The following is a 24,319-nucleotide window of genomic DNA, read 5'->3' on the forward strand; positions in this document are numbered from 1 at the left end:
ACTAGGCCTATATTCTCTCGAGTTTAGAAGAATGAGATGTGATCTCATTGAAAGATACAAAATTCTTACAGGGCTCGACAGGGTAGATGCAGGGAGGATGTTTCCCTGGCTGGGGAGTCTAGAACCAGGGGTCACAGTCTCAATAAGGGGTCGGCCATTTAGGACTGAGATGAGGAGAAATGTCTTCACTCAGAGGGTGGTGAATCTTTGGAATTCTCTACCCCAGAGGGCTGTGGAGGCTCAGTCGTTGAGTATATTCAAGACAGAGATCGATAGATTTTTGAATATTAAGGGAATCAAGGGATTTGGAGATAGTGCAGGAAGTGGAGATGAGGTAGAAGATCAGCCATGATCTTATTGAATGGAGGAGCAGGCTTGAGGGGCCGAATGGCCGACTCCTGCTCCAAATTATTATGTTTCTTATGTTCTAATGAGTGCATGTATGTGTGTGTGCCAAATAACAACGTGATTCGATAGGGTAGAGAGAGAAACTATTTCCTCTGGTGGGGGGGGAGTCCAGAACAAGGGGGCAGAACCTTAAAATTAGAGCCAGGCCGTTCAGGGGTGATGTCAGGAAGCACTTCTTCACACAAAGGGTGGGGGAAATCTGGAACTCTCGCCCCCCAAAAGGCTGCGGATGCTAGGGGTCAATTGGAGTTTTCAAGACCGAGATCGATCGATGTTTGTTGGGTATGGATATCAAGGGATATGGAGTAAATGGAGTGGAGGTACAGATCAGCCCTGATCTAATTAACTGGAGGAGCTGAATGGCCTCCTCCTGTTCCTATGTATCTCTGACCCGTGCTCCCTCTGAACAAGACTCCTCAATCCATGGAGCTCAGCGCCACGGAATCATCTTTTATTATTCACAACTACAACAACTTGCATTTATATAGCGCCTTTAACGTAGTAAAATATCCCAAGGTGCTTCACAGGAGCGATTATCAAACAAAATTTCACACCGAGCCACATAAGCAGTTCAGAGGTTTACTGGACTAATACCTGGAATGGGCGGGTTGTCTTATGAGGAAAGGTTGGGCAGGCTAGGCTTGTATCCGCTGGAGTTTAGAAGAGTAAGAGGTGACTTGATTGAAACATATAAGATCCTGAGGGGTCTGGACAGGGTGGACGTGGAGAGGATGTTTCCTCTTGTGGGAGAATCTAGAACTAGGGGGGTCACTGTTTAAAAATAAGGGGGCGCCCATTTAAGACAGAGATGAGGAGAATTTCATTCTCACAGAGGGTCGAGAGTCTTTGGAACTCTCTTCCTCAGAGGGCGGTGGAAGCAGAGTCTTTGAATATTTTTAAGGCAGAGGTAGATAGATTCTTGGTAAGCAAGGGGGTGAAAGGTTATCGGGGGTAGGCGGGAATGTGGAGTAATCGGATCAGCCACGATCTTATTGAATGGCGGAGCAGGCTCAAGGGGCCGAGTGGCCGACTCCTGCTCCTAATTCGTATGTTCTTATAAGATGATATTAGGACAGGTGACCAAAAGCTTGGTCAAAGGGGTAGATTTATGGGACATTTTAAGGAGGAGAGAGAGGTAGTGAGGCGGAGAGGTTTAGGGAGGGAATTCCAGAACTTAAGGCCTCGGCAGCTGAAGGCACGGCCGCCAATGGTGGGGTGAAGGAAGTGGGGGACGCGCAAGAGACCAGAATTGGAGGAGCGCTGAGATATCGGAGGGTGGTAGGGCTGGAGGAGATGATAGAGATAGGGAGGTGGAGTGAGGGACCATGGAGAGATTCGAAAGCGAGGATGAGAATTTTAAAATCGAAGCATTGCCGGACTATTGAGCAGCAGATGATTCAGCAGCGGGCGCCCAGCTGCTGTTAAGCCCAGACAAACCTCTGATGTTAATCGTGCCCTGCAGGCGAGGCAGACTCTGTGAAAGGCAGCTTTATTAGTGAGGTTGTCTGGAGATGTCTCCTGTGCACTGTGAGCACCAGCCTACCTTGGGGAAACTCATTCCCCTTTAGAAAAACAGACTTCAAGGTGACCTACCTGAAGTTTCCAAGATTGCAAAGGGACCAATTAACTGTGAGGAAGGATCCAGATCCCAGGAGAAGACAAGTTAATGTGAGAGAGTGTAGCATGAGAAGGTACGTTAGCAGAATTTAATGTTCCCCCAATGGGTGATTGAGTTGTGGAATTAGTCAGCGAGGAGGAGGCTGAAACAGAATGTTAATGAAGCAGAGAGAATGAGATGTGCGTCTGGTGTGAGAATGGATTGAAGGATCTGGTGAGAAGCTGGTTTGGTGAGGTTGGGGGGATATGGGGAGAAGGTGGGTAGGTGGAGTTGGTGATATGGGGAGAAGGTGGGTAGGTGGGGTTGGTGATATGGGGAGAAGGTGGGTAGGTGGGGTTGGTGATATGGGGAGAAGGTGGGTAGGTGGGGTTGGTGATATGGGGAGAAGGTGGGTAGGTGGGGTTGGTGATATGGGGAGAAGGTGGGTAGGTGGGGTTGGTGATATGGGGAGAAGGTGGGTAGGTGGGGTTGGTGATATGGGGAGAAGGTGGGTAGGTGGGGTTGGTGATGTGGGGAGAAGGTGGGTAGGTGGGGTTGGTGATATGGGGAGAAGGTGGGTAGGTGGGGTTGGTGATATGGGGAGAAGGTGGGCAGGTGGGGTTGGTGATATGGGGAGAAGGTGGGTAGGTGGGGTTGGTGATATGGGGAGAAGGTGGGTAGGTGGGGTTGGTGATCTGGGGAGAAGGTGGGTAGGTGGGGTTGGTGATATGGGGAGAAGGTGGGTAGGTGGGGTTGAGGGATATGGGGAGAAGGTGGGTAGATGTGCGAGAGTGTGTGGGGGTGAGAGTGTGTGTGTGCGAGAGTGTGTGAGGGTGAGAGTCTGTGAGGGTGAGAGTGTGTGGGGTGAGAGTGTGAGGGGTGAGAGTGTGTGGGGTGAGAGTGTGTGGGGTGAGAGTGTGTGGGGTGAGAGTGTGTGGGGTGAGAGTGTGTGGGGTGAGAGTGTGTGGGGTGAGAGTGTGTGAGGGTGAGTGTGTGTGAGGGTGAGTGTGTGTGTGGGTGAGAGTGTGTGGGGTGAGAGTGTGTGGGGTGAGAGTGTGTGGGGTGAGAGTGTGTAGGGTGAGAGTGTGTGAGGGTGAGAGTATGTGGTCTGAGAGTGTGTGGGGTGAGAGTGTGTGGGGTGAGAGTGTGTGGGGTGAGAGTTCGTGGGGGTGAGAGTGTGTGAGGGTGAGAGTGTGTGAGGGTGAGAGTGTGTGAGGGTGAGAGTGTGTGGGGCTGAGAGTGTGTGGGGGTGAGAGTGTGTGGGCTGAGAGTGTGTGGGGTGAGAGTTTGTGGGGGTGAGAGTGTGTGAGGGTGAGAGTGTGTGGGGTGAGAGTGTGTGAGGGTGAGAGTGTGTGGGGTGAGAGTGTGTGGGGGTGAGAGTGTGTGGGGTGAGAGTGTGTGAGGGTGAGAGTGTGTGAGGGTGAGAGTGTGTGGGGCTGAGAGTGTGTGAGGGTGAGAGTGTGTGGGGCTGAGAGTGTGTGGGGTGAGAGTGTGTGGGGTAAGAGTGTGAGGGTGAGAGTGTGCGAGGGTGAGAGTGTGTGAGGGTGAGAGTGTGTGAGGTGAGAGTGTGTGAGGGTGAGAGTGTGTGGGGTGAGAGTGTGTGAGGGTGAGAGAGTGTGAGGGTGAGAGTGTGTGAGGGTGAGAGTGTGTGGGGTGAGAGAGTGTGAGGGTGAGAGTGTGTGAGGCTGAGAGTGTGTGGGGTGAGAGTGTGTGAGGGTGAGAGTGTGTGGGGGTGAGAGTGTGTGGGTGAGAGTGTGTGAGGGTGAGAGTGTGTGAGGTGAGAGTGTGTGAGGGTGAGAGTGTGTGGGGTGAGAGTGTGTGGGGTGAGAGTGTGTGAGGGTGAGAGTGTGTGAGGGTGAGAGTGTGTGTGGGTGAGAGTGTGTGGGGTGAGAGTGTGTGAGGGTGAGAATGTGTGGGGTGAGAGTGTGTGAGGGTGAGAGTGTGTGGGGTGAGAGTGTGTGGGGTGAGAGTGTGTGAGGGTGAGAGTGTGTGGGGTGAGAGTGTGTGGGGTGAGAGTGTGTGTGGGGTGAGAGTGTGTGGGGTGAGAGTGTGTGAGGGTGAGAGTGTGTGGGGTGAGAGTGTGTGTGGGTGAGCGTGTGTGGGGTGAGAGTGTGTGGGGTGAGAGTGTGTGGGGTGAGAGTGTGTGTGGGTGAGAGTGTGTGGGGGTGAGAGTGTGTGAGGGTGAGAGTGTGTGAGGGTGAGAGTGTGTGGGGGTGAGAGTGTGTGAGGGTGAGAGTGTGTGAGGTGAGAGTGTGTGAGGGTGAGAGTGTGTGAGGGTGAGAGTGTGTGTGGGGTGAGAGTGTGTGGGGTGAGAGTGTGTGAGGGTGAGAGTGTGTGAGGGTGAGAATGTGTGGGGTGAGAGTGTGTGAGGGTGAGAGTGTGTGAGGTGAGAGTGTGTGAGGGTGAGAGTGTGTGTGGGTGAGAGTGTGTGTGGGTGAGAGTGTGTGGGGTGAGAGTGTGTGGGGTGAGAGTGTGTGAGGGTGAGAGTGTGTGGGGTGAGAGTGTGTGTGGTGAGAGTGTGTGAGGGTGAGAGTGTGTGGGGTGAGAGTGTGTGAGGGTGAGAGTGTGTGGGGTGAGAGTGTGTGAGGGTGAGAGTGTGTGAGGGTGAGAGTGTGTGAGGGTGAGAGTGTGTGGGTGAGAGTGTGGGGGGAGAGAGTGTGTGGGGTGAGAGTGTGTGGGGTGAGAGTGTGTGAGGGTGAGAGTGTGTGAGGTGAGAGTGTGTGAGGGTGAGAGTGTGTGAGGGTGAGAGTGTGTGAGGGTGAGAGTGTGTGGGGTGAGAGTGTGTGGGGTGAGAGTGTGTGGGGTGAGAGTGTGGGGGTGAGAGTGTGTGAGGTGAGAGTGTGTGGGGTGAGAGTGTGGGGGTGAGAGTGTGTGGGGTGAGAGTGTGGGGGTGAGAGTGTGTGGGGTGAGAGTGTGTGAGGTGAGAGTGTGTGAGGGTGAGAGTGTGTGAGGGTGAGAGTGTGTGAGGGTGAGAGTGTGTGGGGTGAGAGTGTGTGAGGGTGAGAGTGTGTGGGTGAGAGTGTGTGAGGGTGAGAGTGTGTGGGGTGAGAGTTTCCGGGGTGAGAGTGTGTGGGGTGAGAGTGTGTGGGGTGAGAGTGTGTGAGGGTGAGAGTGTGTGGGGTGAGAGTGTGTGGGGTGAGAGTGTGTGGGTGAGAGTGTGTCAGGGTGAGAGTGTGTGGGGGTGAGAGTGTGTGAGGGTGAGAGTGTGTGAGGGTGAGAGTGTGTGAGGGTGAGAGTGTGTGAGGGTGAGAGTGTGTGGGGTGAGAGTGTGCGGGGTGAGAGTGTGTGAGGGTGAGAGTGTGTGAGGGTGAGAGTGTGTGGGGTGAGAGTGTGTTAGGGTGAGAGTGTGTGGGGTGAGAGTGTGCGGGGTGAGAGTGTGCGTGCGTGAGTGTGTGGGGTGAGAGTGTGTGGGGTGAGAGTTTGTGGGGTGAGAGTTTGTGGGGGTGAGAGTGTGTGGGGTGAGAGTGTGTGGGGTGAGAGTGTGTGGGGTGAGAGTGTGTGGGGTGAGAGTGTGTAGCGTGAGAGTGTGTGGGGTGAGAGTGTGTGGGGTGAGAGTGTGTGAGGGTGAGAGTGTGTGAGGGTGAGAGTGTGTGAGGGTGAGAGTGTGTGAGGGTGAGAGTGTGTGGGTTGAGAGTGTGTGGGGTGAGAGTGTGTGATGGTGAGAGTGTGTGAGGGTGAGAGTGTGTGAGGGTGAGAGTGTGTGAAGGTGAGAGTGTGTGGGGATGAGAGTGTGTGGGGTGAGAGTGTGTGGGGGTGAGAGTGTGTGGGGTGAGAGTGTGTGGGGTGAGAGTGTGTGGGGTGAGAGTGTGTAGCGTGAGAGTGTGTGGGGTGAGAGTGTGTGGGGTGAGAGTGTGTGAGGGTGAGAGTGTGAGGGTGAGAGTGTGTGAGGGCGAGAGTGTGTGAGGGTGAGAGTGTGTGAGGGTGAGAGTGTGTGGGGTGAGAGTGTGTGATGGTGAGAGTGTGTGAGGGTGAGAGTGTGTGAGGGTGAGAGTGTGTGAGGTGAGAGTGTGTGGGGATGAGAGTGTGTGGGGTGAGAGTGTGTGGGGGTGAGAGTGTGTGGGTGAGAGTGTGTGGGGGTGAGAGTTTGTGGGGATGAGAGTGTGTGGGGTGAGAGTGTGTGAGGGTGAGAGTGTGTGGGGTGAGAGTGTGTGGGTGAGAGTGTGTGGGGGTGAGAGTTTGTGGGGATGAGAGTGTGTGGGGTGAGAGTGTGTGAGGGTGAGAGTGTGTGAGGGTGAGAGTGTGTGAGGGTGAGAGTGTGTGAGGGTGCGAGTGTGTGGGGATGAGAGTGTGTGGGTGAGAGTGTGTGGGGGTGAGAGTTTGTGGGGATGAGAGTGTGTGTGGGTGAGAGTGTGTGGGTGAGAGTGTGTGGGGGTGAGAGTGTGTGGGGTGAGAGTGTGTGGGTGAGAGTGTGTGAGGGTGAGAGTGTGTGGGTGAGAGTGTGTGGGGGTGAGAGTGTGTGGGGTGAGAGTGTGTGAGGGTGAGAGTGTGTAAGGGTGAGAGTGTGTGGGGGTGAGAGTGTGTGGGGTGAGAGTGTGTGGGGATGAGACACACTATCACCCACACACACTCTCACCCCCACAAAAACTCGTACAAACCCAGGGAAATATTGAACTATTTCCCAGCGGGTGGCACTGGGCGGTGAATAGGAGCAGCATTCCTGGCCGACTTTCTCACTTTTTAACCGAGGCACTGTTGCCGATTGGGGAACCTCAACGACTGCCCCGTTGACTGGGAGCAAAGACGTGGCACCGGAGCTGGGCTCGCCCTGGCCCGCTATCCCCATTGCGTTGAAGCAATATATCAACTATCCCTCTTCCTTAATGGGGTTTGTTAGAAACCGACAGTGCAGCGCTCCCTCAGTACTGCCCCTCCGACAGTGCTGCGCTCCCTCAGTACTGCCCCTCCGACAGTGCGGTGCTCCCTCAGTACTGCCCCTCCAACAGTGCGGCGCTCCCTCAGTACTGCCCCTCCGACAGTGCTGCGCTCCCTCAGTACTGCCCCTCCGACAGTGCGGTGCTCCCTCAGTACTGCTCCTCCGACAGTGCAGTGCTCCCTCAGTACTGTCCCTCCGACAGTGCGGCGCTCCCTCAGTACTGCCCCTCCGACAGTGCGGCGCTCCCTCAGTACTGCCCCTCTGACAGTGCAGCACTCCCTCAGTACTGCCCCTCCGACAGTGCGGTGCTCCCTCAGTACTGCCCCTCCGACAGTGCAGCGCTTCCTCAGTACTGCCCCTCCGACAGTGCAGCGATTCCTCAGTACTGCCCCTCCGACAGTGTGGCGCTCCCTCAGTACTGCCCCTCCGACAGTGCGGCGCTCCCTCAGTACTGCCCCTCCGACAGTGCGGCGCTCCCTCAGTACTGCACTGGGAGTGTCAGCCTTGATTTTGTGCTCAAGTCTCCGGAGTGGGGACTCGAACCCACGACCTTCTGACTCGGAGGCGAGAGAGAGAGAGTGAGTGCGCTGCCCACTGAGCCACGGCTGACGGAACACTCCTGGGTCACGGGCCCGGTGGAGAGTCGGGATTTGCGGGAGAGGGAGGGACAGAGACTCTGAGCGTTATCGGCCACGTCACCTGGCATTCGATCTTCAACTTCTGCTCCTTCTGGACGGACATGGTGCTGGTCAGGACGGTGGCGGTGTAACGGAAGCAGTGGTGAATCGTCCGCACGTCCACTTCGGTGAAGCTGCGGGAAAAGAAGGAACACATTTTTGGCCCAGCTGATACGCTCTGTTCAGACTCGTTGCCCCGCATGACTGGCCTCCCGTCCACCTCCTCAAACGCCCACACATTTTCTCGTCTCTCACCACCGTGCCGGCCAAGGAACTGTCAGTTAAAAAGCTGGAAAGGGTTGCTGCTGGACTGGAGGAATGCAGCTTATTAAACGCTCTGAGTGTAAGCATTAGCAGGCCGGCAACTTGTGTGTACGACAGCACAGTGATAACGTTACTGGACCAATAATCCCGAGGCCTGGAATAATAATCCAGAGACAAGTGTTCAAATCCCACCACGGCCGCTGGGGAATTTAAATTCAGTTAATTCAATAAATCTGGGATAAAAAGCTGGTGAACATGAAACTACTGGATTGTTGTAGTGAATCCATCTGGTTCACGAATGTCCTTTAGGGAAGGAAATCTGCCGCCCTTACCCGGTCTGGCCGATATGTGACTCCAGACCCCCAGCAATGTGGTTAACTCTTAACTGCCCCTCTGAAATGGCCCAGCGAGACACTCGATGGGCAATTAGGGATGGGCAATAAATGCTGGCATTGCCAGCGACGCCCACATCAACCATCTTCCTTTGTGCTCGGTATGACTCCAGCCAGTGGAGAGTTCCCCCGCCCCCTCGATTCCCATTGACTTCAGTTTTACTGGGGCTCCTTGATGCCACACTCGGTCAAATGCTGCCTTGATGTCAAGGGCAGTCATTAGCTAAAGGTAAAGAGGTCTCTCCTGAATTCCCTATTGGATTTGTTAGTCTCGAAGTGAAGATTACTGATTTGGATTCTGGTTAACATGTTAACTAAGGTTGCGGAGGGAGTGCGGTGCTGGGCAAGGATTCGGGTCCAAGCAGCAATCGAGTGCCACCAAATCAGCTCCTGGTGGCACCACTTAATACGCACTCCCCGGGCTTCGATGAGAATCTGTTCTTTAATATCCCACGCAATCATTAAATCAGTTGAGTTTTAATGTTCCTCTGTAAAGAGATTTAATTACTGCCCCAACCTCTTCAGTTATTAAAAAAACAATGCAGGCACAAGCGAGAGGGCGAGAGGAGTGGGAGAGAAAGGCAGATAGGGAAAGCGAGAGATGGAGAAAGGTAGAGCGAGGAATAGGGAAAGGGGAGAGAGAGGGAAGATGGGGAAGGGAGGGAGAAAGAGCAAGAGAGAGGAAAGGGACAGTGAGGGAGGGAGAGTGGGAAAGAGGGATAGGGAAAGGGGAGAGAGTGGAAGAGGGGAGGTAGTGAGGGGAGAGAGAGAAAGAGTAAGAGAGGAGAGGAGAAGGAGAGCAAGAGGGAAAGGGAGGGAGGACGAGAGATATAGAGACAGAGGAATGGAGAAAGGATGAGAGAGAGAGAGAGAGAGAGGGAGAAGGAGTGAGAGAGGGTAAGAGGGAGAAAGATAGGGAGAGGGGTGATAGAGGGATAGAGCGAGAGAGACAGTTAAAACAATCAATGAAGTAGCAGTGTGATGCTGCGCCATGCAGAGGAGGGAAGCTCTAGATTCAATCACTAGATTGTGCTGAATAAGCAGCTCCTAACCAGGATGGCAGTGAGGGGTGCCGGGACTGGGCTGAGTGCCCCTGGGATAGGGATAGAGGCAGAGAAAAACTCTGCCGGGGTTCCCCTTCCTGATCATTGACGCGAGATATTTGAGTGTACGTGTGGACGGTGGGTGAGCGGAGGGGTTGCGAATGGGCCCACTTCCACTTCCCCCCCACCCCCCGCAGGCAACTGACCCTCGCTGTCCAGGTGCATTGCTGAAGACCGGCTGCTTGGGGAGATAGCGAGGGGAGTCACACCCATGAATGCTACCCCCAACGAGAGCTGGTCGGGGAATGGGGAGGATGCGGTTGGGGAGGAGGAGGAAGGAGGGGAAAGGACGCTTCATTATCTGAGGAGTTGCGAATGGAACTGAACGCTGTGCAGACATCAGCGAGCATCCCCACTTCTGACCTTATGATAGAGGGAAGGTCATTGATGAAGCAGCTGAAGATGGTTGGGCCTAGGACACTGATAGACTGATACCTGGGAACCAGACTGATACCTGGGATGGCAGGAATGACGTATGAGGAGGGATTGGGTCGATTGGGCTTATACTCATTGGAGTTTAGAAGAATGAGAGGGGATCTCATTGAAACTTATAAAATTCTAACAGGACTAGACAGACTAGATGCAGGAAGGATGTTCCCGATGGCCGGGGAGTCCAGAACCAGGGGTCACAGTCTAAGGATAAGGGGTAAGTCATTTAGGACAAAGATGAGGAGGAATTACTTCACCCAGAGAGTGGTGAACCTGTGGAATTCTCTACCACAGAAGGCAGTGGAGGCCAATTCATTAAATCTATTCAAGAAGGAGTTGGATATATTTCTTAAAGCTAAAGGGATCAAGGGATATGGGGAGAAAGCAGGGACAGGGTACTGAATTTGGATGATCAGCCATGATCTCATTGAATGGCGGAGCAGGCTCGAGGGGCCGAATGGCCTACTCCTGCTCCTATGTTCTATGTTTCTATGTTTCTATGTTCTGAGGAATTTTTGCAGCGATGTCCTGGGGCTGTGATGATTGACCTCCAACAACCATCTTCCTTTGTGCTCGGTATGACTCCAGCCAGTGGAGAGTTTCCCCGCCCCCGATTCCCATTGACTTCAGTTTTACTGGGGCTCCTTGATGCCACACTCGGTCAAATGCTGCCTTGATGTCAAGGGCAGTCACTAGCTAAAGGTAAAGAGGTCTCTCCTGAATTCCCTATTGGATTTATTAGTAACTATCTTATATTTATGACCTCTGGTTTTAGACAACTCCACAAGTGGAAACATTTTCTAACCTCTTCGTAATCTTCGTATCGAGGGAAATACTTAAGAAGGGGAAAGAACGTTGCGAGGGGCAGGGACATTTAGTTCAATTGATTATATTGCACTCAAAGTTCATATTAATAATATTCTCACCAGGAATTTCATCAATATTAAAAAAAAAATCTAATAATCTTAAAGGGATTGGCAGGGTAGATGAAGGGAGAATGTTTCCTCTGGCTGGAGTGTCTAGAACCAGGGGTCACAGTCTCAGGATAAGGGGTCGGCCATTTAGGACTGAGATGAGGAGAAATTTCTTCACTCAGAGGGTGGTGAATCTTTGGAATTCTCTGCCCCAGAGAGCTGTGGAGGCTGAATCGTTGAGTATATTCAAGGCCGAGATCGATAGATTTTTGGACTAGGGGAATCAGGGGATGTGGGGATCGGGCAGGAAAGTGGAGTTGGGGTCGAAGATCAGCCATGATCTTATTGAATGGCGGAGCAGGCTCGAGGGGCCGTATGGCCAACTCCTGCTCCTATTTCTTATGTTCTTAAATATTTATCAAATTTCTTGTTGCCATGGAGACTAAAATCACCAACTCTGGTTGGACATATTCCCATGGCCTCCTGCCTCCCACTGCCCCGCCCCCACGATCCCATCATTGGTCGCCTGACCAGAAATCTGCGGGGGGGGTGGGGGGGATGCGTATTTTGAACAACATTCCTCCAATTTGCCCAAGGTTTTTGTCTTCTTGGGGGAGCCTGGAGTCTCAAGGGCCTCTTATCAAGTTTACATCCATACTCCCAATAATATCTCAGTCTTCTCGTACTAACAGATCCTGATGTTCCACTTTAAGGTTTAAGAACAAAGAACTTGCATTTATATAGCGCCTTTCATGACCTCAGGACATCCCAAAGCGCTTTACAGCCAAAGGGGAGGCTAGATAAAGGCATGAGGGAGAACGGAACAGAAGGATATGTTGATGGTGTGAGATGAAGAGGAGTGGGAGGAGGCTCGTGCGGAGCGTAAAAAGACTTGCATTTCTATAGCGCCTTTCACAACCTCAGGATGTCCAAAGCTCTTTACAGCCAATGAAGTACTTTTGAAGTGTAGTCACTGTTGTAATGTAGGAAACACGGCAGCCAATTAGCGCACAGCAAGCTCCCATAAACAGCAATGTGACAATGACCAGATCATCTGCTTTTATCAGTTTTGGTGATTGAGAGATTAAATATTGGGCCCAGGACACCAGGGGAGAACTCCCCTGCTCGTCTTTGAAATAGTGGCCATGGAATCCTTTTACGTCCACTTGAGAGAGCAGACTTGGTTTAACATCCAAAGGCTTTTAGGGGGAAGTGAAGTGAGGGGTCCTACAGCTTTTGAGGTTCTGGGAGAGAATGAGTTTGAGCAGGAGATGGCGCGACGATGAGTCTTTGATTTCGCCACAAGTGACGATGAAGGGAGCAGAACGAGGGCCAAGGGTACCGGCGAGAGTCCCCAACCAAGAGGCCCAAGCCCGGCCTGAAATTGGGCCGTGTTAACACTCAATACGTGGCTCACGCATTGGACAAGCACGGCTGCGATCCGTAGGTAGGTCCCTGGTGCGGAGGCTGGGTCGGCCAACTGATCACAAGGACGGCCGCCCATGCTCATCGCCGTCGAATTTCTGTGAGGGGACCTGAAACAGGCGTTAGCAACACGGGATGGGCGGACGTCCATTTTACTCCTGTAAAACGAGGTCCAGATTCTGCCCCAGAATGCACGTAGGTTTGTGTACTTGGAGCTTAAGAGGATCAAGGCGAGGAACATTCAAGACTCTAGTCTCAATAAAACACAGAGGGCTAGAAATTCGTTACAGCCAAGGAATGGGCAGTGTTTAGACTAAAAATGGTGAATTAGCGCCAGGTGAAAATCGTCTGGACTGCACGCAAAATTCGTCCTCACTCCTCATTAAAATGATTGCAGTCATGATTCTAGTCTAAAAACCCAAGCTCATTGGCGTTACACTGAAAAGATGGACCAATATCGGGTGTAGTCTAAACGCAAGTAATGATTGCCACAGGCTTTTTTCACTACTTAAAGGGGAGGTTCATTGATGCTGCAGCACCTCATTCTCAGCATTGTTGGGTGTGCAACTGCCTCAACAACCATAAGAAGGACAAAGTGAAGGAGCACTTATTTACAAATGCTGATGGCAGATCGCCACCCCAGGGAGAGAGCCCAGGGGTTTTCTGAGGAAGCTTTGGAGGCATTGGGGGAAAAATTTGTCCACTTAGCGCCTCCCTTTAGCACCACCAGTATCACTGGGGTGATGCGAATCCAGCGCCACATATCAAATCTGGTCCCCATGTAGCGCCGCTGGTAAGTCGGGAATGTCAACGCCAAGTAGATCATGACGTCAGTGAGTGTGGAACGCTCACTGACCACCTGCATTGCAAAATTGATTCTCGCCACTTACCTCACCGCCTGGAGTAAACACCGACAGGGGGAGCTGGCGTGCAGCACCAGGAAGCCAGCTCCAGGGACGTTATTTAAAGGGATCATCAGTAATCACCCACAGCTGTCAGGTTAGTGCAGTTTCAGTGGTCCTTTGTTAGTTTCACCCAGTAAATTTCAAGGTTCTTTTGTATCAGGAGTTTTGTGGCAACAAAAAGTAGCTACATTTATTCTTCAAAGATTCAAACTGCTACACTTTAACATTAATGGGGGCTGTACTGGCACCATCTCGCCCTCCAGGATCTACGTTGGAGGGAGTGTAGGCAGCGAGAAATACGGGAACATGTGCACAGATGGGGGGAGGAGGGCCATCAGGGCTCTCACCAGGAGGCCTTATCCTCCGAGGGTATTCCGAGAGCACTACTCTTACCTTCAATTAAGCGACGAGCATTGTATTAGAAGGCTTCGCTTCACCAAGAAGGTGGTCACAGGACTCTGCCACCTCCTGCAACCAGACCTCCAGCCTCAGACCAGAGCGACCACGGCTCTCTCAGTGACAGTCAAGGTCACCGTGGCCCTCAATTTCTTCATCAGCGGATCCTTCCAGTCTGCAACAGGAGACGTAGCTAACATCTCACAGTTCACCGTCCATCGCTGCATCCGGGAGGTCACTGAGGTTCTCTATAGCAGAAGAAGGGACTACATTGGCTTCCCAATTACCAGAGAGAAGCAGGACGAGCATGCATGTGGCTTGGCCAGGATAGCGGGCTTCCCCATGGTGCAGGGTGACATTGACTGCACTCACGTGGCTTTGCGGGCACCGCATAACAATCCTGAGATCCTCTGTAACTGCAAAGCCTACCACTCACTTAATGTGCAGTTGGTGTGCGACCACACACAGTGAATCCTTAACGTCAATGCCCGCTACCCTGGCAGCAGCCACGATGCCTTCATCCTGCGACAGCACTCTTCCAGCCACCACATTAAGCTCGAGGGTGACTGCTTGGAGACATGGGCTATCTGCTCTCCACCTGGCTCATGACTCCCCTCTGCAACCCCAACACTTGTGCCCAGCACTCATACAATGAGAGCCATACTGCCACCAGGAACAGGTTCTGTTGCCTTGACCACTCGCCAGGACTCGCCAGAGCGGGTGTCCCATTTCGTGGTGGTCTGCTGCATGCTCCACAACTTGGCCATCATGAGGGCACAGCCCTTGCCAACAAGGATTGCGGGACCACCTCAGGAGGAGGACGAGGCAGAGGAGGAAGAGGATGAGGAGGAAGAGGACGAGGTGGAGGAGGAACAGGAGGAGGAGGAACAGGAGGGAGAGAGGAGGCAGCGAGACAATTGGCCTTCTGGACGGGCTGTCCATGACCGGCTCATCAGACTCCGATTCACATGAATGAAACCCCAGATCCCCGTAGCTCACCACATCCCCATCACACAATCCCTGTCTCATGGCGTATCACAGCGTCCTCCTGGGCGCAAAGGTGAAATGAGAGAGACCACAAAATATTGCAAACACCATTAATACATTTATCTATAAACATATCACACATATCACATGAATTCTAATAACTAATGACCCTTGTGCCTACCATAGTTGAATAGCTGTCATTGTGTGCAAGGTGTGAGTGTGAATGTTGGTAGGTAGAGATGTTGGTGGGTGAGTGCTGGGGGTGTGGTGCTCTGGGCAGTGTGTGAAGATTGCGGTTCAGATGGTGGTATGTAGCATTTGTTGAAGCCTTCACTCAGCCTGACCACCTGAGTGAGGTCGTTAAATTTCTTCCTGCACTGTGTGTGGGTCCTGGGGAACCACAGTGCTGCCCGAGACGTGCTGCGCTACCTCCCTCCACATGGTGCAGGAGACTTGTGGCGAGGGCCTCCTGCCACATGCCGGGTAGAGCACCGCTCTCCGTCTCTCCACAGCAAAAACCAATGCTTCCAATGCTTCATCGGAGAACCTGCGGGCTCTCTCCCTGGGGCGTGGACCTGCCATGAGCACACCTGGTTCAGTCCTCTGGCTCCTTCTCCTTGTTCTGCTTAAGCTTTTGCTTGCTGAGGCAGCTGCATAGCCAGCAATGCTGAGAATGAGGTACTGCAACATCAATGAACCTCCCCTTTAAGTAGTGAAAAAAGCCTGTGGCAATCATGACTTACGATTAGACTGCACCCGATATTGGTCCACCCTTTAAGTGTAACGCCAATGAGTTTGGGTTTTAAGACTTGATTTAGGACTCCAATCATTTTATTGAGCAGTGAGGATGATTTTTTGCGTGCAGTCTAAAGCATTTGCACCTGGCGCTAATTCTCCATCTTTTCTACTGACACCGCCCATTCCTTGGCTCTAATGAATTTCTAGCCCATGTTGTTTTAGCGGTGGAGAGAAGGAGGGCGGTCCTGTACCAACAGGCAGGAGGCCCTCGCCACAAGTCTGCCGGACTATGTGGAGGGAGGTGGCACACCACGTCACGGGCAGCACTGTGGTCCTCAGGTCCCACACCCAGTGCAGGAGGAAGTTTAACGAGCTGACATGGGTGGTCAGGGTAAGTGAAGGCTTCAACAAATGCTACATACCACCATTTGTACCACAATGTTCACACACTGCCCAAAGCACCACACCCCCAGCACTCACCCACCAACAATCTCTACCTACCAACACTCACACCCACATCTCACACCTTGCACACAATGGCAGCTATTCAACTATGTCATTAGAGTCATTAGTTATTCAAATGCATGTGGTATGTGTGATATATTTATGCATAAATTTATTAATAGTGTTTGGAATATTTTGTGGTCTCTCTCATTTCATCTTTGCGCCCAGGAGAACGCCGTGATATGGCATGACGCAGGGATGGTATGATGGGGATGTGGTGAGCTTCCTGGGATCTGGGGTTTCAATCATTCAAATCGGAGTCTGACGAGCCGGTCACAGACCGCTCATCCAGAAGCCCGATTGTCCGGCTGCCTCCGCCCTCCCTCCTGTTCCACTTCTTCTTCCTCCTCGTCTTCTTCCTCCTCCCTCTGCGCACATGCTCCCATCTTCCTCGATGCCTCCGCTCTCTCTGCCGTAGATCCTGAAGCAGAGCTGGACTGCCAGTACAGCCCCCATGACTTTTATCAAGTGTTGTAGGTTGAATCTTTCAAGAATAAATGTTGCACTTTTCTAATTGCCACAACACTCTTGATACCGAAGAGCCTTCAAATCACTAAATAAAACTGTTGGAGTATCAGGAACTAACACACAGGCACTGAAACTTCACTAACCTGCCAGGTGCGAGTGATTGGGGCTGATCCCTTTCAATAACGTCCCTGGAGCCGGCTTCCTGGTGCTGCGCGCCAGCTCTCCCTGTCGTTGTTAACTCCAGGCGGTGAAGTAAGTGCCGAGAAGCAATTTGGCGGATCGGGCGTTCAGTGAGCGTTACACACTCATAGATCATAGAATCATAGAAAGTTACAGCATGGAAGGAGGCCATTTCGGCCTATCGTGTCCATGCCAGCCAACAAAGAGCTATCCAGCCTAATCCCATTTCCCAGTTCTTGGTCCGTAGCCCTGCAGCTTAGAGCATCCCAAGTGCACATCCAAGTACTTTTTAAATGTAGTTAGGGTTCCTGCCTCTACCACCCTTTCATGCAGTGAGTTCCAGACCCCCACCACCCTCTGGGTGAAGAAATTTCCCCTCAAATCCCCTCTAAACCTTCCCCCAATTACTTCAAATCTGTGCCCCCTGGTTTTTGACCCCTCTGCTAAGGGAAATAGGTCCTTCCTTTCCCATTTTTTCTAGGCCCCTCATCATTTTATACATCTCAATAAGGTCTCCCCTCAGCCTCCTCTGTTCCAAGGAAAACAGACCCAGCCTATCCAGTCTTTCCTCATAGCTAAGATTCTCTACTCCCGGCAACATCCTTGTAAATCTCTGCTGTACCCTCTCTAGTGCAATCACATCTTTCCTGTAATATGGTGACCAGAACTGCACTCACTTGACGTCACGATCTCCCTGGTGTTGAAGTCCCCGGCGATTGCTGCTACCAGCAGTGCTACGAGGGGGGTCCCATTTGGCGGCGGCACTGGATTCGACAGGAGCCAGCTCTCAACGCCGCGTTAGTGCCATCTACTGGCGCTAACGGGCGGCACTAAGGGGACGAATTTCTCCCCCAGAGAGTGAGAGGCTGGAAAATTTACATAGAATTACAAAGTATTTACAGCACAGAAACAGGCCATTCAGTGCAACCAATCCGTGCCGGTGTTTCTGCTCCACACGAGCCTCCTCCCACCCTACTTCATCTCACCCCATCAACACTTCCTTCTATTCCTTTCTCCCTCATGTGTTTATCCAGCTTCCCCTTAAATGTATCTATACTATTCGCTTCAACCACTCCCTGTGGCAGCGAGTTCCACATTCTCACCACTCTCTGGGTAAAGAAGTTTCTCCTGAATTCCCTATTGGATTTATGAGTGACTGTTTTATATTGATGACCTCCTAGTCCTGGTCTCCCCCACAGTCTCTACGTCTACCCTATCGAACCCCTTCATAATCTTGATGACATCGCTCAGGCTTTTCTTTTCTGAAGAAAGGAGGCCCAGCCTGTTCAATCTTTTCCTGATAGTTATAACCTCCCAGTTTTGGCATCATCCTAGTGAATCTTTTTTTGCACCTTCTCCAGTGCCTCTAGATCCCTTTTATAATATGGGGACCAGAACTGTGCACAGCGCTCCGAGTGCGGTCTAACCAAGGGTTCGACACAACTTTAACATAACGTCCCTGCTTTTGAATTCTATCCCTCTGGAAATGATCCCCAGTGCTTTGATCGCGTTTCTTTTCTGGCCTTGTTAAATGTTTTGATCGCTACTTTAAATGATTTGCGACGTTGTACTCACTAATTGCCTGCTCGCTTGTTAAACGCACAGCCCAAGGCGACTACCTGCGACGTTGCTCGACAGATGACGGGAACACACAACATGGAGTAAACCTCGAATCCGAGGATGCTGTTGAGCTGCTTATGTTGCTCCTGAAACAAGGTCGGAGAGAAAGGTGAAAGAGTGAAAGAAAGCAAGAACTTGCGTTTATACCGCGCCTTTCACGGCCTCGGGACGTCCCAAAAAAACGCTTCACAGCCAATGAAGTACATTTTTTTGAAGTGTGGTCACTGTTGCAATTTAGGAAACGTGGCAGCCAATTTGCGCACAGCAAGCTCCCACAAAGAGCGAGGAGATAAATGACCAGATCATCTCTTTTTAATTACGTTGGTTGGGGGATAAAATTTGGCCAGGATGCCAGGGAGAACTGCCCTGCTCCTCTTCCCAAAAGCTGGGAACATGGGAAAAGGAGGAGGCCATTCAGCCCCTTGAGCCTGGTCCGCCCTCCATTCAATTAGACCACAGCTGATCTGTATCTTAACCCCATCTAGCCGCCTTGGTTCCATAATCCTTAAATCGCCAAGGCTTCATCGGCAGCACCTCCCAAACCCGCCACCTCTACCAAACAAGAAGGACAAGGGCAGCAGGCGCATGGGAACACCACCACCTCCAAGTTCCCCTCCAAGTCACACACCATCCCGACTTGGAAATATATCGGCCGTTCCTTCATCGTCGCTGGGTCAAAATCCTGGAACTCCCTCCCTAACAGCACTGTGGGAGCACCTTCACCACACGGACTGCAGCGGTTCAAGAAGGCGGCTCACCACCACCTTCTCAAGGGGCGACTAGGGATGGGCAATAACTGCCGGCCTTGCCAGCGACGCCCACACCCCGTGAGTGCATATTTCTTTTTTCAAAACCTGGCCAGGGCAAGAACCGCACAATGATTTGCTGGAGGGAAGACTGGAGATGATTAGTGAACACTCACCGAAGTGATGTCATTCAACGTCAGTGATTTACCGCCTGCCGCTGCTTGTTCCACGTGAGCGAACGACATCTGTCGAACAAGTTAGAGACACAAAATAAAGGTGAGACGATTGAGGACAACTGGAAAGAGCCAACTTTCCCGTCCGTCCCACCCTCCCCCATCCCGCCAGCCAATCGTTTATCAACTTCCCACAATCTAACCGCGCTCTCAGAGACAATAGTGCAGAATCCTACATCACATCATAACAATTAGGAGCAGGAGTCGGCCATTCGGCCCCTCGAGCCTGCTCTGCCATTCAATGAGCTCTTGGCTGATCTTCGACCTCCTCTCCACTTTCCCGCCCGATCTCCATATCCCTCGATTCCCCTAAAGTCCAAAAATCTATCGATCTCAGCCTTGAATATACTCAACGACTGAGCCTCCACAGCCCTCTGGGGCAGAGAATTCCAAAGATTCACAACATTCTGAGTGAAGAATTTCCTCCACATCTCAGTCCTAAATGGCCGACCCCTTATCCTGAGACTGTGACCCCTGGTTTTGGACTCCCCGACCATCGGGAACATCCTTCCTGCATCTAGTCTGTCCAGTCCTGTCAGAATTTTATAAGTTTCAATGAGATCCCCTCTCATTCTTCTAAACTCCAGCGAGTATAAGCCCAATCGACCCAATCTCTCCTCATATGTCATTCCTGCCATCCCAGGTATCAGCCTGGTGAATCTTCGCTGAACTCCCTCCATGGCAAGAACATCCTTCCTCAGATAAGGTGACCAAAACTGCACACAATACTTAAGATGTGGTCTCACCAAGGCCCTGTACAACTGCAGCAAGACATCCTTGTTCCTGTAGTCAAACCCTCTTGCTACGAAGGCCAACATACCATTTGCCTTCTTAACCGCCTGCTGCACCTGCATGCTTACCTTCAGTGACTGGTGCACAAGGACACCCAGGTCTCGTTGCACTTCCCCTTCTCCCAATCTATTGCTAGTCAGATAATAATCTGCCTTCCTGTTTTTGACGCCAAAGTGGATAACCTCGCATTTATCCACGTTATATTGCATCTGCCATGCTTCTGCCCAATCACCCAACCTGTCCAAATCATCCTCGAGTTTCTCGGCATCCTCCTCACAGTACACACGCCCACCCAGCTATGTGTCGTCTGCAAACTTGGAGATATTACATCTAGTTCCCTTGTCTAGATCATTAATATATATTATGAATAGCTGGGGTCCAAGGACCGATCCCTGCGGTACCCCACTAGTCACTGCCTGCCGCTTGGAAAAAGATCCATTTATTCCAACTCTTTGCTTTCTGTCTGCCAACCAGTTCTCTATTCAAGTCAATACCTTGCCCCCAATCCCATGTGCCTTAACTTTACATGCTAATCTCTTATGCGGGACCTTATCGAAAGCCTTTTGAACGTCCACATACAGCACATCCACTGGTTCTCCCTTATCTATTTTACCAGTTACATCCTCAAAAAATTCCAGTCGATTAGTCAAGCACGATTTACCTTTTGTAAATCCATGTTGACTTTGCCCGATCCTGTCACTGTTTTCCAAGTGCTCTGCTATTACATCTTTTATAATAGACTCTAGCATTGTTTGTCCTTGTTTTCAAATCCCTCCATTGTCTCGCCCACTCCCTATCTCTGTAACCTCCTCCAGCCCTACAACCCTCCGAGATCTCTGCCCTCCTCCAATTCTGGCCTCTTGCGCATCCCCCGATTTTAACCGCTCCACCATTGGCAGCCTTACCTTTAGCTGCCTAGAGTCTAAACTCTGGAATTCCCTCCCTAAACCTCTCCGCCTGTTTACCTCCTTTTTTTTATTCGTTCCTGGGATGTGGGCGTCGCTGGCAAGGCCAGCATTTATTGATTTATTGCCCATCCCTAGTTGCCCTTGAGAAGGTGGTGGTGAGCTGCCTTCTTGAACCACTGCAGTCCGTGTGGTGAAGGTGCTCCCACAGTGCTGTTAGGGAGGGAGTTCCAGGATTTTGACCCAGCGACAGTGAAGGAACGGCCGATATACATCTAAGTCAGGATGGTGTGTGACTTGGAGGGGAACTTGGAGGTGGTGGTGTTCCCATGCGCCTGCTGCCCTTGTCCTTCTAGGTGGAAGAGGTGGCGGGTTTGGGAGGTGCTGCCGAAGAAGCCTTGGCGAGTTGCTGCAGTGCATCTTGTAGATGGTACACACTGCAGCCACGGTGCGCCGGTGGTGGAGGGAGTGAATGTTTAAGGTGGTGGATGGGGTGCCGATCAAGCGGGTTGCTTTGTCCTGGATGGTGTCGAGCTTCTTGAGTGTTGTTGGAGCTGCACTCATCCAGGCAAGTGGAGAGTATTCCATCACACTCCTGGCTTGTGCCTTGTAGATGGTGGAAAGGCTTTGGGGAGTCAGGAGGTGAGACACTCGCTGCAGAATACCCAGCCTCTGACCTGCTCTTGTTGCCACAGTATTTATGTGGCTGGTCCAGTTAAGTTTCTGGTCAATGGTGACCCCCCAGGATGTTGATGGTGGGGGATTCGGCGATGGTAATGCCATTGAATGTCAAGGGGAGGTGGTTAGACTCTCGCTTGTTGAAGTTAGTAATTGCCTGGCACTTGTGTGACGCGAATGTTACCTGTTACTTATCGTCCTTTAAGACGCTCCTTAAAAGCTCCTGTGAAGCACCTTGGAACGCTCTGCTACGTTAAAGGCGCTGTTTAAAGGCAAGCTGTTGTTGCTTCCTTCTGGCTCTCGTCCTCCATTTTGTAGGTGGGACTGAGATTTGTTTGACTAATAATCAGTTGCCAAAGACTGTTTCTTATAGCCGTACGGGCCATTGCCATTTGGCTAAAGGGATCAAGGGATATGGGGAGAAAACAGGGACAGGGTACTGAATTTGGATGATCAGCCATGATCTCATTAAATGGCGGAACAGGCTCGAGGGGCCGAATGGCCTACTCCTGCTCCTATCTTCTATGTTAGAAGCTAGAAAAGTGATGGTTGACATGGTTACATGTGGCCAATCCCTGGTGTGTTTCCATTGGTGAAGGGAACGGGTTAAACATATTATTAATGTCGGACTCATCCTTTGCAGTCCAAATATTGAAAACAACACAGCACCACAGTTACTCCTGACAACAGAATACTGTCAGTACTGTAATATGGAAGCATAAAATTACAAACAACAACAACTTGCATTTATATGGAGCCTTTAATTCCTTAAAACATCCCAAGACGCTTCACAGGAGCGATTATCAAACAAAATTTGACACCAAGTCACATAAGGAGGTATTAGGGCAGATGACCAAAAGCTTGGTCAAAGAGGGAGGTTTTAAGGAGTGTCTTAAAGGAGAGAGAGGCGGAGAGGTTTAGGGAGGGAATTCCAGAGATTAGGGCCCAGGCAGCTGAAGGCACGGCTGCCAGTGGTGGAGCGATGTAAATCGGGGGATGCTGAAGAGGCCGGAATTGGAGGAGCGCAGAGATCTCGGAGGGTTGTGGGGCTGGAGGAGGTTACAGAGATAGGGAGGGGGCGAGGCCATGGAGGGATTTGAAAACAAGGTTGAGAATTTTTAAATTGAGGTGTTGCTTAAAGGGATATTAATAGATTAAGAGACAGGGCAAAACTGTGGCAAATGGATTTCAATTCAGGAAGTGTGAGGTCATCCACTTTGGACCTAAAAAGGTTAGAAAAGAGTACTTTCGAAATGGTGAAAAGCTAGAAACAGTGAATGTCCAAGGAGACTTGGGGGTCCAGGTACAAAGATCATTAAAATATCATGGAAAGGTACAGAAGATAATCAAAAAGGCTAATGGAATGCTGGCTTTTATATCTCGAGAACTAGAATACAAGGGGGTAGAAGTTATGCTGCAGCTGTACAAAACCCTGGTTAGACCACACCTGGAGCACTGGGAGCAGTTCTGGGCACCACACCTTGGGAAGGATATACTGGCCTCGGAGGGAGTGCAGCGTAGGTTTACCAGAATGATACCCAGACTTCAAGGGTTAAGTTACGAGGAGAGATTACACAAACTAGGGTTGTATTCCCTGGAATTTAGAAGGTTAAGGGGTGATTTGATTGAAGTTTTCAAGCTATTAAGAGGAACAGATAGGGTCGATAGAGAGAAACTATTTCCGCTGGTTGGGGATTCTAGGACTAGGGGGCAGAGTCTAAAAATTAGAGCCAGACCTTTCAGGAGTGAAATTAGGAAACACTTCTACACACAAAGGGTGGTAGAGGTTTGGAACTCTCTTCCGCAAACGGCAATTGATGCTGGGTCAATTGTTAATTTTAAATCTGAGGTTTTTGTTAACCAAAGGTATTAAGGGATATGGGCCAAAGGTGGGTATATGGAGTTAGGTTGCAGATCAGCCCTGATCTTATTGAATGGCGGAACAGGCTCGAGGGGCTGAATGGCTTCCTCCTGATCCTATGTCAAGAGGTGAGTGCCATTAGTACATATCAGGTGGAGAACCCCCTGCTCTTTTATGTCTAGTTAAACAGGCGGACGGAACCTCGGTTTAACTTCTCAGCTGAAAGACGGCACCTCTGACAGTGCAGCACTCCCTCAGTACTGCACTGCAGTGTTAGGCTGGATTTTGAGCTCAACTCCACAGAGTGGGGCTTAAACCCACAATTTCCTGACTCAGAGATGAGTGTTCTACCCACTGAGCCAAAGATAGGACTTGCATTTCTCTAACGCCTTTCACCACCTCAGGACGTCCCAAAGCACTTTACAGCCAATTAAGTACTTTTTGAAGTGCAGTCACTGTTGTAATGTAGGAAACACAGCAGCCAACTTGCGCACAGCAAGCTCCCGCAAACAGCAATGTGATAATGACCAGATAATCTGTTTATAGTGAAGTTGATTGAGGGATAAATAATAGCACCAGGACACCGGGGCGAACTCCCCTGTTCTTCTTCAAAATAGTGCAGTGGGATCTTTTAAATCCTCCTGAGAGGGCAGACGGGGGCTCGGTGTAATATCTCAGCTGAAAGACAGCACCTCTGACAGTGCGGCGCTCCCTCAGTACCGCACCTCCGACAGTGCGGCGCTCCCTCAGTACTGCCCCTCCAACAGTGCAGCTCCCCCTCAGTACTGCCCCTCTGACAGTGCAGTACTCCCTCAGTACTGCCCCTCCAACAGTGCGGCGCTCCCTCAGTACTGCCCTTCCGACGGTGCAGCGCTCCCTCAGTATTGACCCTCCGACAGTGCGGCGCTCCCTCAGTACCGCCCCTCCGACAGTGCGGCGCTCCCTCAGTACTGCCCCTCCAACAGTGCAGCTCCCCCTCAGTACTGCCCCTCTGACAGTGCAGTACTCCCTCAGTACTGCCCCTCCGACAGTGCAGCGCTCCCTCAGTACTGCCCCTCCAACAGTGCAGCTCCCCCTCAGTACTGCCCCTCTGACAGTGCGGCACTCCCTCAGTACTGCCCCTCCGACAGTGCAGCGCTCCCTCAGTACTGCCCCTCCGACAGTGCGGCGCTCCCTCAGTACTGCCCCTCCGACAGTGCGGCGCTCCCTCAGTACTGCCCCGCC

At 51.6% G+C, this 24,319-nt stretch overlaps 1 protein-coding gene across 1 annotated transcript in view; it reads right to left on the reverse strand.

Moving 5' to 3' along the window:
- The window catches only part of pde2a (phosphodiesterase 2A), a 429,910-nt gene that overhangs the window by 152,853 nt on the left and 252,738 nt on the right, over nt 1-24,319 (reverse strand). Inside the window, exons 11-13 of the mRNA XM_085999752.1 lie at nt 18,803-18,871; nt 17,836-17,966; nt 7,578-7,689 (exon numbers count right to left, since the gene is read on the reverse strand). Of these exons, the coding sequence (XP_085855878.1) occupies nt 7,578-7,689; nt 17,836-17,966; nt 18,803-18,871 (312 nt within the window). The remainder of the gene's footprint in view (nt 1-7,577; nt 7,690-17,835; nt 17,967-18,802; nt 18,872-24,319) is intronic.

Source organism: Somniosus microcephalus, chromosome 10 (assembly GCF_052327205.1).
Source record: "Somniosus microcephalus isolate GS21.2 chromosome 10, FLI_Smic_1.0, whole genome shotgun sequence".
Classification (NCBI taxonomy): domain Eukaryota; kingdom Metazoa; phylum Chordata; class Chondrichthyes; order Squaliformes; family Somniosidae; genus Somniosus; species Somniosus microcephalus.